The sequence below is a fragment of the Suncus etruscus genome, chromosome 12 (assembly GCF_024139225.1).
Source record: "Suncus etruscus isolate mSunEtr1 chromosome 12, mSunEtr1.pri.cur, whole genome shotgun sequence".
Lineage (NCBI taxonomy): Eukaryota > Metazoa > Chordata > Mammalia > Eulipotyphla > Soricidae > Suncus > Suncus etruscus.
The window spans coordinates 8,143,003-8,162,658 of record NC_064859.1 but is presented as its reverse complement, the minus strand read 5'-3'; the positions used below and the strand labels follow the sequence as shown (position 1 = coordinate 8,162,658).

Sequence of the window (19,656 nt, the reverse complement as noted above, 5' to 3'; positions counted from 1 at the left end):
GGCTTGTACCGGAGCTCGGGTGTGTGGACGTCGAGAATCGAAGAGCTTGCAGGTCGCAGCTCGGCCGGGCCGGAGTGCGCGCTGTGCTCCGAGAAGCCCTCGACGCTCGGCCGGGAAGCGACAGGCGACAGGCGAGCGGGCGGCCCGCGCGCCCCGCCCCCGCGACTTGCGGCGCCTGGAAATGACGTCACGCGCACTCGGGCGCGCACGGCGCAGGCGCGAGACTCCAACTCTCGCGGGGCGGTGCGAGAGGACAGGGGCCGGCGCCGGCGTCGTGTCGCGTCGCGTCGCGTCGAGTCGCGTCGAGGCGGGCCGGGCGAGGGCCGCGGCGTCGGAGCGGGGTCCGGGAGGGCGGGCGGCGCCATGGAGAAGCGCGGGCGCGGCGGGAAGCTGTCCTTGACGACGCAGGCCGCGCCGGCCCCGGCCGCGCCGAAGAAGGAGCGGAGGCTGAGCATGTTCGAGAAGGAGTCCGTGAGTGCGACAGGGGCTGGCGGAGGACGCGGCCCCTTCGCACGCCCGGGCCCTTCGGCGGCCTGGGTTCGATTCCTGCCATCCCGCACGATCCCCTGGGCCTGCCTGGAGGGATTTCTGAGCACGCCCCTGAGTGCCGCCACGTGTGGCCCCAAAGCCAAAAAGTGAAAGCTCTGGGAGCTGCCTAGCTTCCGTTCCAATTTTTTGGGTGGTTTTGGGGCCACGCTCGGGGTTTCCGGGCTCTGCGCCCAGAAATGGCTCCTGGCAGGCTGGGGGACAATACGGGATGCTGGCATTTAAACCTCCGTCCGTCCTGGATCGGCTGTCTGCAAGTCAGATGCCCTACCACTGTGCTATCCGGATAGCAATTTCTTGAGTCAGTTAACTACCCCCAAAGAAACAGAACAACTCAGATTCACGTCAAATATTTAGATTCTCATCAGTACATGGAGAGCCATGTAAGTCATAAGACATGCCAATCACATACTAGACATCAAAGCTGAGGATGAAATCACACATGAAAGGCATGGAAAATTATTTGATCGGAGGATTTATGACTAGCACTAGATATGGATGGGCTGTAATGAAAGGAGTGTATAGCATTCCAAAGGATATCTTTAGTGAAATAGGGATGAATACTGTATGACCACTCAAAGCAAAAAAACCTTACACTCAGTCAAATAGTGGCTACTAGAAGAGATTGGAATGAGTAGGGGCTCAATTAGAGGGTGGTGGATAGAGAGCATTATGTGTAGTGAAGCTCAAAACCTGAGTATCATAGTGTTGTAAACTGATGGAAGATAAAAGAAGCAATTTATATGAGGGTCAGCCCTAATCCAAGCTGATTCTAGACCACTAGGAATAAATTTGGAAACAGACACCTGAGTCATAAACCATATGACCATATATATGGTTTACCATATGGTAAGGGTGATTTATTTCAGTAATGCAAGTTGAACTTTGAAGAATCAGTAAAAGTCAATGTTACTGAAATATTGGTGAACTGAAAATCTACTTTAAGTAGACTAATTCAAAATAGTCATGAACATAGTTGAACAATGACAGTATCTGGTTTCTGTAAAGTGTGCAGTGGCAGGACAGATGGCATTTCATATAGTCAGATTTCAAGGGAAGAGCTAGGTATATTCTGCACATACATGCTCTTTCTTTCCCAGCTCACTAATTCAGTAAACCCTCTCAAACGTGAAAAGTTAGGGGGGAAAGGAAGTATTATTCCCACAAATTTCTACAACATGAAGAAATGAAGTAAATGCAGAATTTGGGGAGTAGTAGTTTTGCACTATGTTCCCTTGTGAATGGTTTTTTTGTTTGTTTTACTTTTGGGGTTACACCCAGGAGTGTGCAAGCCTTTCCTTCTTGCTCTGCTCTCAGTTCAATCCTGGAAGGCTAAAACCAAGACAAGAACCTTACTATACTATGTAGATCAAAGCAGCCTTTGAAAAGAAGTTTGAACTGTTGATTCATACTGAGAACAATGAGTTACATGAACATTAGAATCAATAAAAACTAGACACAATTCTATATCAAATGTGTCAGTATTTAAACAGGAAAGAATAAATGCTTCAGAATACATAAAAAATAACTTTCTGATTTAAAAAAAGCAACGGTATGGTTGCCACGAGCAGTAAAAGGTTACAGGGAGGTAGGTGAAAGAATTCAGTGGTACACACTTAAAGGTCAGTCCTGATCTAAAACAGCATCATGACTCAAGGTAACTATATTGCATAGCTGAGCACAGCTAATAAAGTCTTTTAAAAATTTTTATTGAAACCTTCGTGATTTACAAAGTTCTTCATAGTTGGGTTTCAAACACTGTTTTAGTGCCAACCCCACCACTAGTGTCACTCTCCCTCCAATGTTACTAGAGTGCATCCCATGCCACCACCACTCCTTCCCCCACTCACAGCCTTCCAGCACAACAGCCCATTTTAAGGGTTTTTTTTGTTTTGTTTTGGTTTGGTTTGGTTTGGTTTTTGGGTCACACCCAGAAGCGCTCAGGGATTACTCCTGGCTCCATGCTCAGAAATTGCTCCTGACAGGCTCGGGGGACCATATGGGATGCTGGGATTCGAACTAATGACCTTCTGCATGAAAGGCAAATGCTTTACCTCCATGCTATCTCTGGCCCCTCCATTTTAAGTTTTAATTGTTAATGTGTGGGTTTCATGATTTCATTGTTGACTCTGGATTGTATTTTTATTCTGTCCTTACCACCAATGCATCTGAGACCTCTTGGCCCCTGTTCCCCATCCTTTGATTTTGTATTTCTCTTCCACTCAATTTCTTCTCCTTGCTAGAGAGTAGATCTTTAAATTATCACAAGAAAAATTTGTAATTTATAATACCAACTAGGCAATGTGGTCTTCTACTTACTATACCAAATTAAGATATATACCTGTAATGTGTCCATTTAAAATTATAATGCTGGCCTGGAGAGATAGCACAGCGGCGTTTGCCTCGCAAGCAGCCGATCCAGGACCAAAGGTGGTTGGTTCGAATCCCAGTGTCCCATATGGTCCCCCGTGCCTGCCAGGAGCTATTTCTCAGCAGACAGCCAGGAGTAACCCCCTGAGCACCACCGGGTGTGGCCCAAAAACCAAAAATAAATAAATAAATAAAATTATAATGCTATATAGTTAATATTCCTAAAATGTAGTATAAAAGACCAGAGAGATAGTATAGTAGGTAGGGCACCTCCTGTCTTGCACCTGGTTGATCTGGGTTTGATCACTAGCACCCCACACGGTCCCTTGAGCACTGTCAGGAATGATCCCGGAGCATTGCTGGCTGTCCCCCGCCCAAAGGAACTGTATTATAAGGAAACATGTAGTAGGAGGTATAAGGTTTTGCTTTCTTCTGGACTCAACAAGTAGAATTTTAAGAAAGGAAATGTATTATGAGATTATTGCCTTCTTCCAGACCCTTACCCAACAAATAGAATAACAATTTAAGGGTGATAATATATAGAGTCTTGTTTAAAAATTTTCCAGTAGCTTTCCTTTGCTCTGAGAAAAGGAAATCCAAACATCTTATCAAATTCTACTTGTAGCTGCCTTTCTAGCCTTGTCCACTTACTCCTTTCTCTCAAAGTGCTTCAGAACCATAGTTATGATCTGAGAACACATTTAGTCCTACTTAGAGGACTTGGCTTTTTCTAGAATAGAATATGTACCTTTATTTATTTTGGTTTTTGGGTCACACCGGACGTTGGGTGTGCTTGGGTTACTCCTGGCTCTGTGCTCTAAAATTGCTCCTGGCAGGTTCGGGGGACCATATGGGATGCTGGGATTAAATCACCGTCAGTCCTGGATCGGCTACATGCAAGGCAGTGCTGTCTCTCGGAGCCTCTGTGTACCTTTTAAATTGAAACTTAATCTTTCATTTCATAAAGGCCTTTCTTAATTATTTTGTCTAAATTAGTCACAAATTTCTATCAAGTCATGTAGTTAGTGACTAAAATTAGCCTCTTTTACCCTTATACTCATCAATCAATTTCCTACTTTCATGTATAGTTTTTGACTATGAATTAATACAAATAGAATAACTAATTCCTATTATGATGAGATTCACCATAATAATAGCAGTCTAGAGCATTTTGGCACTAAATACCTCCTTAAGGATGCTGAATGTAAAAGAATGAATGTTGAAAGTCAAAAGTATGAAATGATAGGGCTGGAGAGATAGCACAGTGGTAGGGTACTTGCGTTGTATGTAGTTGATCCAGGACAGATGGTGGTTCGAATCCTCCATCCCATAGGGTCCCCCTTACCTTCCAGGAGCAATTTCTGAGCACAGAGCCAGGAATAACCCTGGAGCACTGCCGGGTGTGACCCCAAAACCAAAAAAAAAAAAAGATAGAAATCAATAACTTTGTTACTTCTCAACTTAAGACATATGAGTGTTACCTAAATGATTGTATTTTAATCAAATACAAATATAGAAAAGTAAAACATGTTTAGAATTCAATGAAAAATATTTTCATAATCTGAGTAGGGAGCAGGGCAAATAAAGATTTTCATTACATTCCTTCCTCTTAGTCACTTGTTATACTTGTCACTGGATCCTTTGCAGATAATTTAAGTATATAAATGCAAATTTGTACTCAAACTAAAAAGATGGGCATTGGAGAGATATTACAACAGGTAAGGCATTCGCCTTGCATGCAGCAGACCTGGGTTTGATAATGGGACCCTATATGGTTCCCCTGAGCCACTCCAGGAGTGATCCTAGTACAGGATTAGGAATAAGCCCTGAGCATCACCAGGTGTAGCCCCCAAACCAGTATAATAACAAATTATTGATACACAGATTACTGTTTCTTCTTTTACTAAATTGATAGAATCTAGTGTTTAAATAAGCACGTAGTCATAAAAGACTGTTAGAATGGACTAACAAGCCTTGTGATTTCCCAGTGGGTGGGGCACACCTGGCAGTGTAGTAAGGCTACTCCCAGTAGTGCTCAAGGGACTATATGATAAAGGGATGAAGCCCTGGACTTACAGCATGTAAACTATCCTCCACTTCTTTGAACCATTTCCTGGTCCCGCACCAGGATTTCTAGAATCTATAATTTTTGTTATACAATTTTAACATAATCTCCCTTTCCCTCTTCCCCTCCCTCTGTCCTGCTTGCTTCCTCCCACCTCTCTCTCATGCCTTACTTCTTCCTTCCCTCTCTCCTATTCTTTTTCTCCCCTCCCCACCCTCCCTTTCCTCCATTCCTTCCCTTTATCACAGTATGCACAAATTTTAAAAGAAAGGCTAAGAGAATCCTTTCATGATGTTCAGTACGTGGAGCCTCCTTTTGATGACTCAATTGCTGATATAGGTAAAGAATGGAAGAGTGCCCTGGCCAAGCTAAAGTTCGCAAATTCATATAGAATGGAACCACTGAAAAAATTTCAAGCTCATTCGGTAGAAATTAAAACCCAGCAGATATTAGAGGTAGGTTTGCATATATATATATATATATATATATAATGCATATATATAATGCATATATATGCATATATATGTGTGTGTCTACTTAAATCTGTATGTATATATGTATGCACATATAAGCTTAATAGCAATAACTTAGCTATTATCAAACTTAGTGTTTGATCATAAATACATTAAGGTTAATAGTACTCCCAATTACCCTGATTGATTTTTGATATAATTTATCTGTAAACTATCATAGCAGTTTGCAGTCATAGCCAATAATCTTCACCCTGAATTTAAGTTACGTAAACAGTTACTTTAACTTATCGAAATATAAAGTTTATTAAAAACAATTATGTAACTCAGACTTGTCAGTCTGGTTCAAACTTCAGTTTTGTGAAATGAATACAACACAAAGGCCAGTAAGATTTGTGTTAACTTAGGTACCTGTAGGCTACATTATTCAGATAGGAAAATTCCCTTCACTACTTTTGCTATTAAACTTTTTTCTTTTCATTATAAAAAGCAGGTGTAACCTCTGAGCAGCTTAGTGGTAAAAGTAGTGCCATCCTCATGCAAGTCCCTGAATTTTATCCTTGGTACACCCTGCATGTACCGGACATGACCCCAGTAGCTCTGGGATCATTTGGGCTCTCTGGTTTCGCAACAAAGGGACTGACTGATCTTAGGTGCACTGCCACCAAGTGTTCGACTCAATGAATACCAATGCATGTGCAGCTTCTAGGCAACTGCCAAGTGTGTGATAGCCAGTCCTTGCAACAACAGTGACCAAAAGGGGGAGGGAGAGAGAAATAGGGACCACCTTTTCTTGTTCCTTTTTTATCTTTAGTGTCCAGTTCTACAACTCTAGGTAGTAAGCAGACTTTTCTGATAACAAATTCCCTTTATGAGCCTAATCCCAGTCCTGGTTGCTTGTTTTTAAAATTCCCTCTTCCTCAGGGCCGGGACGATAGCGCAGCACAGCACGTAGGACGTTTGCCTTGCATTCAGCTAACCCAGGTTCAATCCCTAGGATCCCAGATGGTCCCCTGAGCCTGCTAGAAGTGATTTCTGAGCACAAAGGGAGCAACCCCTAAGTGCTACTGGGTGTGGGCCCCCCCAAAATTACCTCTTCCTTATTAAATTTGAAAATTTCCTTTAGTAACAACTAATTAGACTAACCTAGATAGGGAAGACAATATTAATTTATATGTGTAAATGATGAATACACTTGGTTTTTTTTGGAGCAACACCCAGCTGTGCTTAGGGTGTATCCCTTGCTCTGTCACTCCTGGTGGGGCTCGGAGCCATATGGAGTGCTGGGATCTAATTTGAGTCAGATACATACAAGGGAAGCATCTTGCATGGTGTAATATCTCATATACAGACTGACTAATATCAAGATACTTTTTTCAAGTGAGAACCTTTATTAATATAGAATCTCCCTCCATCATCATAGACAAAGATATATTTCTAAGCTGAGATAATTGATAATATTTGGCAAAGATAATTGGTTTACAACACAAAATAATCACTCATATACAGGACAGAGAAACATAGTGATGGGGACTGGAGCGATAGCATGGGGCAGGGCATTTGCCTTGCACACGACCAACCCTGGATGGACCCTGGTTTGATTCCCAGCATCCAATATGGCCCCTCGAGCCTGCCAAGGGGCAGAGCCAGGAGTAACCACTAGGTGTGACCCAAACACCCCCCCCCACAAAAGGAAAAAAAAAGAAAAGAAAAACATAATGATGGAATAACAAATGCCCAAGACAGTGGGAACAAAAGACATGAAGAAAAACATGCCACCTGAGCGGGCTGGAGTATAGGAGAGGGAGGAAGCAACAATTGGTGAAAGGAAGCACCTAACCAAGAGGAGGAAGAGATGTGAAAGATGGTGAAGCATATCAGCAACAGTACAAAAAGAGAAAATAGTGCCTCTCAGGGGAGAAGACTGGTGGGTGGGAGGCATGGGGGGGGCATTGGTGGATGGAAGGGAAGTGGATACTGTGAAGGGATCATTGTTGAAGCATTTGTATGCCTGAAACCCCATCATGAATAAATTCACTGTGACTAATGAAAAAAAAAGTAATCTGGTTTAAAATTCAGGGAGCAAAGAAATGCAAATCAATTTAATATCATAAAATAATTACTCATTGGGCTGGAGTGATAGCACAGTGGTAAGGCATTTACCTTGCACGCAGCTGACCCGGTACAGACCCAGGTTTGATCCCCAGCATCTCAGGTAATTCCCCGAGCCTGCCAAGAGCCATTTCTGAGCACAGAGCTGGGAGTAACCCTTGAGTGCTGCCGGATGTGGCCCCAAAACAAAAATGATAATAATAATGATTCCTCATTATCGCCTCTGATTTAAATGCTAATAGTCAATATTTGATGGTTTATATTTTCGTGTACCTCACTAGGAGTATTACTTGGAGCTCAAATTTATTGAATATGATTTAATTTAGACTTGCCTTTATAATGATAACCGATAGCCCTGAGCATGATGAAGCTTAGGACAGTTTGTTGACAGTTTATGGATGGATAAAGGGGATCAGGGATTTCTTCTTAGGTGCTGGATACAGGGCACTGAACATAGTTCTAGATAACATGGTCTTGTGGTCATCCAATAACAAGTGGCTATCATTTTACTTATTTATTTGCTTTTGGATCCGTATACATTGATATTCAGCAAGTTATTCCTGACATCAATTTAAAAAGAACATATAGGCAATTAAAACCTGGGTCTGTTAAGCAATTTAAGAAGAAACAATGTGGGACCAGAACTATAGTACAGTGGTTAGGGAATTTGCTTTGCATGTGCATTAAATGCAGATTTAATACCTAGTATCCCATATAGCCCCTCAAGCCTACCTTGAGCTAATGCCCTGAACACTATCTACTGTAGACCAAACCCTCACCCCAAAAAGAGATGAGTTAAGGGAATATAACATTTTGAGGTTTGGGTATGATCCATGCTTAAGAAATGCAGGAACTAGATCCTATCATCTTCAAGGATCCATGTTTAGCATGTGGGTCTGGATGTTACCTATTTTTATAGAGGTAGCAATAGAATATGAAGATTTGGCTTTATGATGTGCTGGCTCTTCTGGGCAACCCACATGACATCAGCTAATCTGCTTTGTCTTAGGTGACTCTGTTCTCTGCAGCTTTTTCTAGTGTCCAGGACTACTAGTTGGTCTATCAGTTACCAATGGAATCCAGAACACTGTTTAATTTATTACTAGCTTGAGTAAACAGTCAAAAGCATATATTATCTTTTTACAAGATAGTCCCAGTCTACTTAGTGTCTGTAAGGAAGCATAGAACTTCATGCTGTATTTTATGTGTCATGCTATGGATAGCTGCCTTCCCCATTTCTCCCCCTTCCCCCAGCTATCTATTAATTCACTGACACATGATGAGAATATTTATATTTCCTGGTGCTTTTAGGAAACTTTATAAAACAGCAGGAGAGGGACTGGAGAGATAGCATGGAGGTAGGGCGTTTGCCCTTTCAGAAGGACGGTGGTTCGAATCCCGGCATCCCATATGGTCCCTCAAGCCTGCCAGGAGCGATTTCTGAATGTAGAGCCAGGAGTAACCCCTAAAGCGCTGCCCAGTGTGACCCCCCCAAACAAACAAACAAAAAAAAAAAACCAGGAGAGTAAGCAATGGGGGAAGGGTTAAAAAGAAGTGGGTTTTAAATCCAAGAGATTGTGGAAACTAGGAATAAAACTCTTTATGAAAACCCAGGTAAGACTTTTAGTAAATACATTTTTAAAAAGGATTTATTTTTTCTACCTAAGACTCCCTTCATGACTCCCTAATAGCTGATAGTCAAGTATAAGGAAAGTGTATACAGTCTAAGGCTTAGTAATGAAGAACAGTTGAACGCAACCACATTTTCTTCAAAATTGCTACTGAAATAAATGGAAAATTTAAGATCATTCAGCTAGGACTAGGATTTTTTTTGGGGGGTCACACCCGGCAGCGCTCAGGGGGTTACTTCTGGCTCTATGCTCAGAGAGCGCTCCTGGCAAGCTTGGGGACCATATGGAATGCCGGGATTCGAACCAATAACCTGCATGAAAGGCAAATGCCTTACCTCCATGCTATCTCTCCAGCCCCGAGGAATATGATTATTTTTAAAGTTACTTGTTTCATTTTGATTTAAAAATATTTTATTTGACAATTTAAATATTTTTCTTACATTTTTAAAGGCTATTCTTAAAGACGTCAGATATGATGAAAAGCTCTTCTCTCATTTGTCACTTGAGTTAGCAGATCGTGTATTGTCAGCAGTCAAAGAATTTGGGTTCCACCGTTACAAGTTCATTATTAAGATATTATTAATTCAAAAGACTGGTCAGGCAATAAATGTAAGTATTCCATCTATCAATTAGAATGGCAAGATCTCTCCTCATTTTGTTGTTTGTATGATTTTATGTTTATTGTGATGCCTCCACAGTACTCGGTGAACCTAAATCCCATCATTAAGAGGACAATTTTGTTATACAGATAGTCCTCGCTTAACAACCACGTTCCATTTCAAGACTTGGTCGTTAAGTGAGGACTGCATGTATTGTATACAGTAGTACAGTATGTGCATAGTACTTGGCAATACAGTATTCTGAATAAGTCAAATAACGAGAAAGATTAAACTGAAAACTTCCACTTGTTTTAATTTGCAGAGGTTGTTAATGTACACACAGTACTGCAATGTATTGCAGAACATAAAGTTAGTAAAGTAGGTACATTAAAGCACCAAAACCACAGTGCTGTACTGTAGAGTGTACATGATGGAAAAAAGATATTTAAAATAAAATAAAATAAAATAAAATAATGGTGAAGAGATGGTCGTAAGTGCAAGCGGTTGCTAAACAGGTAGGTCATTAAGCGAGGAGTATCTCTATCTGTTTTCTTTCACTGTGAATTTTTTTAAATATATTTTTTATTTAAGTAACATGATCATGGTTGGGTTACAGTCATAACCAGAACACCCCCCTTCACCAGTGTAACATTCCCCCTCCCCCCTTCCCATCCCCTGCCTGTATTCGAGACAGGCATTCTACTACAGTTATTTGCTTTTAAGTTCAGTAAGTTGTATTTTTTTTCCTTAAAGGATAAGAGTAAAAAAATATAGTAAAGGTGTGATATTGGCAATTGCCAATGTTTGCATAGGTCCAGAAAAATGGGGAAAATGGAAAAAAATCCTTGACCTGATTACAAAAAGGCCTCACCCCAGAAGTTTATTGGCATAAGACCGACTCTGGGTTCCAGACATATCAGTTCATCCAACCCGAGTCATTCTCCGTGGTCCCGGTGGGACTTTTTCACACTTTGGTATCAGATTCTTATATTTAAAGACTCTGGATTCTGTGCATTTCTTTCATCGATGTCAGGCTGATGTGGAGCATCTTCTAGTTTCAGCACACCATTAAATGTGGAGCAATCTGCCCTACATGCAGACTGTTGCTAAGTCGTCTGGATGTTGGGAGCACTCTTTGGTGTAAGTCAATGCCAAAGCAGTGGTAGGTCTTCCCTGGTAGAGGCTTGGATTCTGGTAATGTTATAGACAATTGTGGTTGTTTCCATAGATGGTATCCATTGTTCAGGTGTGTGTGGGCGATGCCCATTCTTCTGAGGACCAAGCCAAATTAAATCATTATGCCAATGTTCAGGGTAAAAGGCCTAATTACATTAACAAATTTGTGTTCCCATCTCTATTAGATAAAAACTTGTTTGCATATGTATTATTTTCCCATGTTAATGTGCCTATGCAAAAGAGAAGCAATGCCACAAGATATTGTTGGTGCATCTGGGGACTGACAAATAAAGTCCAACATTCCCCATAACTTGGTTCAAACATGAAATCTATACAGAGATACTCTTCTACCAATTTTGCTTATAAAACAGATCTCAAAGGGGGAAAATAAAAAAATCAAATAATAAATCCAGTGGGCAAAATTGTCACTATATGAGGATGTTCGAAAAGAGTTATAGATATTAAGGGAATACATCTGAGATATTCAAAGGAGATACATGTGTCCCTTTTATGTTTTAGAAATAGTCAAGAGGGAGGGGGGTGTTTCCGAGACACCACTTTGGTCTGTGATTTGGACAAGCGAAGAGCACATGGAGCCATGTCCTCCCCTTGTTGCTTGCTGAAGCTCCTGACTCCCCGAGAGGCATTTGCTTCCTAATTGCTGGAAGTTGAAAGTTTACCAGACCCCTCTCAGCCCCTTGCAGGGACAAGGAAGCCTGGGGTCTCTTTTAAAAGTGCACCTCGCCAGCTGGGGTCTCTTTTAAATTGCACCTCGCTGGAACCCACTTGCTGGGACCCTGAGCAGGTGTCCAGGAATAACCCTGGGGACGGGGAGGAAGGACAGAGAAGGCTGTGGGGGCAGCCGAGGCTGCGTCTTCACCTTATCTTGGCCAAAAAGCCTACAGCATGGAACCTTGACGTGTTGCCTGAAGCTTCAGACTCCACCCAAAAAATTACTGTGAAAGATATGTAATCCACCTTGGCCAAAACCAAAATCATTAGTACAGAAAAATGGTTAAATGTGGGGTAACAAGAGATGGGAGTGAGGGAGTAAAGGAATAAAACGAGCTAAACACAATGATATCCCAATATTTGTCATTATGTTTCACAATGGACAGGTTTAATAAGGAAACTTCCCTGGTAAATCCTAAAGCCAGAACCTATTGTGCTGCTATTCCCACCTCACTGGCTTGCCCAGCCATGTGGCCAGGAAAAGCCCTGTAGTTCCAGAGGAAGGAGGTAGAGGGGTGCTGGGGTGACCCATGTCCCGCACCCCTTCTTAGGCCTGGTTAAAGAGGCCTTTGGCATGGCAGAAGGCTGCCAAACATCATGCTGGCAGAACCTCCCGGCTCCTAGGGAGGAAGGAGATCCTTTCCTCACTGTGAATTTTATTTGAAAAGTACTATGAAGTGGCAATTTTATTTTTTGGGGGGGGTTGGGGTTTTTGGGCCACACCCGGCTACAGCTCAGGGGTTACTCCTGACTGCACTCAGAAATTGCTCCTGGCAGGCTTGGGGGACCATATGGGATTCTGGGATCGAACCTGAGTCCATCCCAGGTTGGCCAAGGCAGACACCCTACCACTGTGCTATTGCTCCAGCCCAAAGTGGTAATTTTCGGGGGCCGGAGCAATAGCACTACAGTAGGGCATTTGCCTTGCACGCAGCTGATTGAGGACATACGGTGGTTCGAATCCTGGCATCCCATATGGTCCCCAGTGGCAATTTTCTATTAGCAATATATTAAATTGTTTAATTTAAAATTAAATTGTGGTCATACCTATTTTACAATTCAACATCACTTAACAACCAATATAGGGGTCCAGGGATGTGGCTCAGTGGTAAAGTTTGTGCTCTGTGTGTGTGAGACCTGGGTTCAATCTAATTACCAGCACATATACTTTAAGCATTAAAGGGCATTTTTGTTCGTTTGTTTTGGACCACACTGCCCTTCACCAGTGCAACTTTCCTGCCATGTCCCCCCCATTTCCCTCCCTCCACCCCTGCCTATCTTTGGGGCAGTCATTCTGCTTCTTTCTCTCACTATCATTGTTGTGGTAGTTGTCAGTGCAGTTACTGTTCTAACTACACTCTTTGTGATAGTCTCCTTTTAATAAGCATGATTTTACTGTTTATTGAAAACTCTGTACTTAAAAAATGCTGGTAATCTCACTAAGTCATTATAGCAACTCTAGCAAGTAGATTTCATCATTTTCAGTTGAAATATCAGGAACTGCTGGTGCATCCCAGAATTGAGTGGTTTGTAGCAATGATTATGGATCTGCTCATCATCTATTGTGGGCAGTCCAATTAAACTAGCTGTTCAGTGTTCCTGTTGATCTTAGTGATGTGCTAGCAGCCTCTGGAAATATAAGCTGGTTTCTCAGACCAGGCCTGTAGTTGGAACAAATAAGGGCATCAAAACCCAGTTTCTCCTGCACATGAATAAGTTGCACAGTGTCACATTTTCTCAAAGCAATTCCCAAGGTGAACATATACATAGTCAAGGGTTGAAAATGGACCCAGCTTTCTGGAGAGAAAAATCACTGAAGAACTTGTGACCATTGTAGAGCCAAGACAGAAAGGTAGGCTGTAATCAAATCATGTTTTAGAAATGAAATCAGGTTTTAACATGAACCAGCAGCTTTCCTGTTTATGTGAATGCCATTTCTTCGTTACAAGACAATGTCTAAATAGACTCTCAGATGATAATACCTCTTGTTTATTTGGTTTTTATCTCTATCCTGTGGTGATCAGGAGAGCATGTGATGCCAGGGATCAGAATTTCCCTCATGCAAAGCACACATTGTTTCCTTTTGAGCCATCTCCCTGGCCATTCAGTTGATAATTTCATTAAAAAAATATTTTTTATTGGGGACCTGAGAAATAGCACAGCAGTAGGGTATTTGCCTTGCATGTAGCCTATTCAGGACCGATGGTGGTTCGAATCCTGGCATCCCATATGGTCCCCATGCCAGAAACAATTTCTGGGCACAGCCAGGAGTAAGTCCTGAGTGTTGCCAGGTTTGACCCAAAAATGCAAAAAAAAAATTTTTTGCAAAGCAAATACCCAACCTCTGTGCTATCTTTCCGGCACCCCAATTTTTTAAATTAGTTTTTAAACACCACAACTTGCATAGTGTCTCATAATACATTTGTTTCTGCCACCTCATGATTCAATACCAATCCCACCACCAGTGTAAAATTCCCTCCATCTTGATCTCAGATTCCAACCGCTCCCCATTGGCAGGCATGGCATAATTTACTTTATAATTGCTTGTTTACAACTAAGTGGTAATGGAACTATTGAAAAACAAAAACTAAGGCAAAAGAAAAACTTGTGAAAATTATTATATATCACAATGGGTATCATTAAGTAATTGTCTTGAAGGTTTTCTAAGCTGTTTGTTGCTAGCTGCTAGGTGGTTTCTTTGCTACTTTGTTATCTAATTTAGTGTGTTTCTACTTGGGTGTCATTGTTAAGAAAATTTGGAGGTGTCCCACAGCTGACCCAGGAGTTCCAAATTCTGTGGCTGACATGGTGGTAGCTGTCGGGCGTGGTTGTGGCTGCCAGGGCTTCCAAAAGTCAGTGGGGTAGACTGCCCATATTCACTTAGACCAGGGGTCTCAAACACGCGGCCCGCGGGCCGTTTGTGGCCCTCCGTACAACATTTTGTGGCCTGCGGCCGGCCTTCAAATATTGCAGTATTCGCGATTATTCACTTACTGAATAATCGCAATGAAAATCACATTAGTAAGAAAAATATCGCATTAAACATTCGCATTTTCTGACCAGTTTCATTCGGGGTATGCAAATGTTTAATGCGATTTTTTGTGATTTTTTTCTTACTAATGCGATTTTTTATTGCGAATATTCCATAAGCGAATAATCGAATACTTTGCGCCTAGCGCAGACATCATTTCCGCTGCTCCTGCCCGCTGTTCCTTGTATTACCAGAGGCCTAAGGGAGAGAAGTTTATTACAGAATTAGATTTTGTCATACTTTCATCATGACTTCATCAAAGCCTGTAGTGAAGGGAAAGATTGATGAAGAGCACAGACAATTGCAGGAAAAGTGGGAGATGCAGTATTTCTTTGTTGAGCACAGGGGCATCCCCACATGTCTTATTTGCTCAGAGAAAGTTGCAGTGCACAAGGAATACAACTTGAAACACCATTTTTCAACTAAACATGCTGAGGAATGTGCAAAATATCAAGGAAATGAGAGAGCCAAGCGGGTTGCCAGTCTTAAAGCACGTCTAATGAGGCAACAAGATTTCTTCAAGAAAGCAACCAAAGAGAATGTTGCATCAGTCGAAGCTAGTTACATGGTTAATGAGATGATTGCTAAGGCAGGGAAACCATTCACAGAAGGAGAGTTTGTTAAAAAATGCATGTTACAGGCTGCAAGTATTATCTGTCCGGAAAAGAAAGGTCAGTTTAGCAAAATCAGCCTTTCTGCCAACACTGTGGCAGAGCGCATTTCTGACATGTCAAGTGACATCAACTGTGTGAGAAAGCCAAATGTTTTGATGCATACTCAGTTGCTCTTGACAAGGGCACAGATATAAAAGACACTGCGCAGCTCACAATTTATGTCCGTGGTGTTGATTGCAATTTTGAATTGACAAAGGAGCTGCTCACAATAATTCCAATGCATGGCCAGACCACCGCTAATGAGATATTTCGGCATCTGTGTGATGCCATTGAGAATGCAAGTTTGCCATGGAAGAGGTTTGTTGGAATAATAACCGATGGAGCGCCATCAATGACAGGGAGGAAAAATGGACTGGTGGCTCTTGTTCAAAAAAAAAACTTAAAGAGCAGGGTGTAGAGAAGGCCATTGCTCTTCACTGCATTATCCATCAGCAGGCTTTTTGCAGTAAATGCTTGCCTGCCAAGTGACAATGTGTGATATCTGTTATTGTGAAGTGCATCAACCAAATCAGAACCAGGGGCTTAAAGCACAGGAGGTTTTGTGCTTTTTTAGAGGAAATGGAGTCAGAATATAGAGATGTGCTCTATTTCACTGAGGTACGTTGGCTCAGCAGGGGAAGTGTCCTGAAAAGATTTTTTGAGTTGAGAGAAGAAGTGAAAGCCTTCATGGAGAAGGATGGGAATGCTGTTTCTGAGTTGAGTGATCACAAATGGCTCATGGACTTAGCTTTTCTTGTTGACATCACACATAAACTGAATGTACTAAACAAGATGTTACAAGGCCCCGGGGCAGCTTATCAGTGCTGCCTACGACAACGTGAGAGCATTCTCCACAAAACTTGTGTTATGGAACTCCCAGCTCTCTCAGACAAACCTTTGCCATTTCCCAGCATGCAAGGAACTTGTGGATGCAGGCATACCATTCAGTGGTGAGAAAAATGTTGATGCTATTTTTAAGCTAGAGAAGGAATTTGATCACAGATTTGCAGACTTCAAAAGGCAGAGCCACTTTTCAAATTTTTGTGGACCCCTTTTCCTTTGATGTGCAAGATGCCCCTCCTGTGCTTCAAATGGAGCTCACTGACCTGCAATGCAACTCTGATCTCAAAGCCAAGTTCAGGGAGATTAGTGGAAAAGCAGACATGCATGGGCAATTTTTGAGAGAATTGCCCTCCAGCTTCCCTGAGCTTTCCTGAATGTTCAAGTGCACTATGTGCCTTTTTGGGAGCACATATTTGTGTGAAAAGTTATTCTCCACATTGAATGATCATCTTCAAGCCATACTGAGGGTCTCAACTGCTTCCTCTCTAAAGCCAAATGTGGTTCAGATTTGTGAGAAGAAGCGCTGTCAAGTCTCTGGCAGCAAGGAATAGGCAAAAGATGCCATGTTCAGAAGCACTGTTCATGATCTTCACTCAATGTTCTATTCATGTTCAGAAGAAATAATTAAAACTGTTAATAATGACATTTGAGGACTTTTTTTTTATTTTGTGAAATCCCTTATGCGGCCCTGCCTCATCCCGACTTTGCCTCCTGGCGGCCCCCAGGTAAATTGAGTTTGAGACCCCTGACTTAGACAATACCCTGGAGATCTCAGTTACAAAATCAGCATACCTGGAATTATGTCCTAGATGCAGAGATCAGTGATAAAATAGTGAAGTTGGGCCACTAACGTGGCAGAGTTGATCATCTCTTAAGGGTGGTAAGAAGAGTTATCTATCAGGGACTATAACAGAACTATTGAATCCAAATTATATTGGGTTTCCTATTCCTGTATCCAGATGCTTTGCTAAGGTAGAGTCTCTACTCTAGAAACCATCTCTAGTAAAAGAGAAGAAGCAGAAAACATCACTTTTAAAGTGAGAAGATTGCACTGGTGAGAGGGGTGTTCTTTTTTTATTTGTTCCCCCCCCCTGCCCCGGGGTGTTCTTTTTTTATAAGTGAAATTCAACTACAAACATGTTTGTAATCATGGTGCATAAATAAAAATTTATTTTAAAAAATAAACAGAAAACCCAAACATCACTATTAAAATCTTTTTAGGGAGGGGCAAATTGGACAGAATACTTTTAAAATATAAGTTTCTCAGATACTAATGAGTTTTATTTACTTATTTATTTTGTTTTTTGGGCCACACCCGGCAGTGCTCAGGGGTTACTCCTGGCTGTCTGCTCAGAAATAGCTCCTGGCAGGCACGGGGGACCATATGGGACACCGGGATTCGAACCAACCACCTTTGGTCCTGGATTGGCTGCTTGCAAGGCAAACGCTGCTGTGCTATCTCTCCGAGCCCATGAGTTTTTTTGTTTTTTTGGTTTTTGGGTCACACCCAGCAGTGCTCAGGGGTTATTCCTTGCTCCAGGCTCAGAAATTGCTCCTGGCAGGCATGGGGGACCATATGGGACACCGGGATTCGAACCGATGACCTCCTGAATGAAAGGCAAACACCTTACCTCCATGCTATCTCTCTGGGCCCGAGTTTTATTTTTAAATCAACCTTGTATAGATTTAAAAATTACATATTATGACTAGGATGTAATTACATATTACAGATATTCCTGTTATTGAATAGTAGTTGAAAAGTCAAAAAAATTACATATTAATATGTACAACCTAAAGTTTGTCTCTTAAATTTTCTCTCATAGATTGCCAGCAGATGGATATGGGATGTTGCATGGGATAGCTGGGTTGCCGCTAAACATGAAACTGAAGGTTACGTGGCATTGGTCTTGGTATTTGCTGTTTATTGTGAATAGCTTGATATATGTAGTAAAGAGTGTTTCATTCTCAACTTTCCAAGATATGAAATTTATGGATTTTTGAGCCTTTGTGATATTTTTATTTCCCTTCAAAACTCTTAAATTCTATTTTTTAACAACGAAAAAGTTAAAGCACATTTTCACCTTCACACTTACTAGTTGACATTTATTAACATTCCATTAACCCAAAGTATACAAATGCCTATGGGGAAGACATACACTATGGGGAAGTTATTTATCTTTGTTGGGGGGTGGGGGGTTTGAATCACACCCGGCAGCACTCAGGGATTACTCCTGGCTCTACGCTCAGAAATCGCTCCTGGCAGGCTCAGGGGACCCTATGGGATACCGGGATTCGAACCACCGACCTTCTGCATGAAAGGTGGATGCCTTATCTCCATGCTATCTCTCCGGCCCCTATTTATCATTCTTGTTATACCTAAGATATTAAAGTTTTTCTACTGGTAACTATGATAAAACCTGGGAAGGTGCCAAATTGAATGTTAATATAGAATATGGAAGACTTTTACGTGTGCTGTCAGAGCTTAGTAAATAATGGCTGCTATTCAAAGTTTTTCTTTGGGGCTAGAGTGATAATAGAGTGGGTAAGGCGATTTTTTTTCTTACCTTGGGTCAACCCTGCTTAGGAAAGCTCTATTATTCTTCTTCTGAGAAATCGTTATACTATTTCCTTTAGAAGATGAAACAAATAAATGCCACTCCCACCAACAGAGTGAGTCTAAGAATTCCTTTCTTCCATATCTCCCAAAGCATTGGTTCTTTTCCAATCTTTGATATAAGCCATTCATTGGTGTGAGATATCTCACTGTTGCTTTGATTTGTTTTTCCCTGATAAGACATAAATGTTTTCATCTGCCTGCCTATTGGCTATATGTTCTTTTTATGGAGCATTGTTCATCTCTCCCATTTTTATTTTATTTTTTGGGGGGGAGGACACCCAGAGGTGCTCAGCGGTTAGTTTTGGCTTTAGACTCGGAATCACTCCTGGTGGACTGGCTCAAGCGATCATATGGGAGCAAACTCTGGTCAGCAGTGTAACACTGTATCATCAGCCCCTGTGTGTGTGTGTGTGTGTGTGTGTGTGTGTGTGTGTGTGTGTGTGTGTGTGAGAGAGAGAGAGAGAGAGAGAGAGAGAGAGAGAGAGAGAGAGAGAGAGAGAGAGAGAGAGAGAGAGAGAGAGAGAGAGAGAGAGAGAGAGCAAACTCTGGTCAGCAGTGTAACACCGTATCATCAGCCCCAGTGTGTGTGTGTGTGTGTGTGTGTGTGTGTGTGTGTGTGTGTGTGAGCAAACTCTGGTCAGCAGTGTAACACCGTATCATCAGCCCCAGTGTGTGTGTGTGTGTGTGTGTGTGCGTGTGTGTGTGCCTCAGATGTAAACTCTGGTCAGCAGTGTAACACTGTATCATCAGCCCCAGTGTGTATCATCAGCCCCAGTGTGTGTGTGTGTGTGTGTGTGTGAGCAAACTCTGG

General features: G+C 41.9%; 2 protein-coding genes across 2 annotated transcripts in view; one reads left to right on the top strand and one right to left on the bottom strand.

Annotated features, from left to right (window-relative positions):
- The window catches only part of ERMARD (ER membrane associated RNA degradation), a 33,178-nt gene extending 32,813 nt beyond the window's left edge, over positions 1-365 (bottom strand). The window contains exon 1 of the mRNA XM_049785024.1: positions 10-365. Coding sequence (XP_049640981.1) covers positions 10-365 — 356 coding nt within the window. The remainder of the gene's footprint in view (positions 1-9) is intronic.
- Positions 364-18,162, top strand: DYNLT2 (dynein light chain Tctex-type 2). The gene is made up of 4 exons (XM_049785234.1): positions 364-471; positions 5,230-5,436; positions 9,645-9,803; positions 18,052-18,162. The coding sequence occupies exons 1-4, from the start codon at positions 364-366 to the stop codon at positions 18,160-18,162; spliced, it is 585 nt and encodes a 194-aa protein (XP_049641191.1).
- The last annotated feature ends 1,494 nt before the right edge of the window (positions 18,163-19,656 follow it).

What these genes read in the sequence shown, in the direction of transcription:
- DYNLT2 (XM_049785234.1), top strand. Translation starts at nt 364, where the DNA reads ATGGAGAAGCGCGGGCGCGGCGGGAAGCTGTCCTTGACGACGCAGGCC. An exon ending in GCATGTTCGAGAAGGAGTCC is followed by an intron (nt 472 to 5,229) that starts GTGAGTGCGACA and finishes CCTTTATCACAG; the next exon opens with TATGCACAAATTTTAAAAGA. An exon ending in AAACCCAGCAGATATTAGAG is followed by an intron (nt 5,437 to 9,644) that starts GTAGGTTTGCAT and finishes ACATTTTTAAAG; the next exon opens with GCTATTCTTAAAGACGTCAG.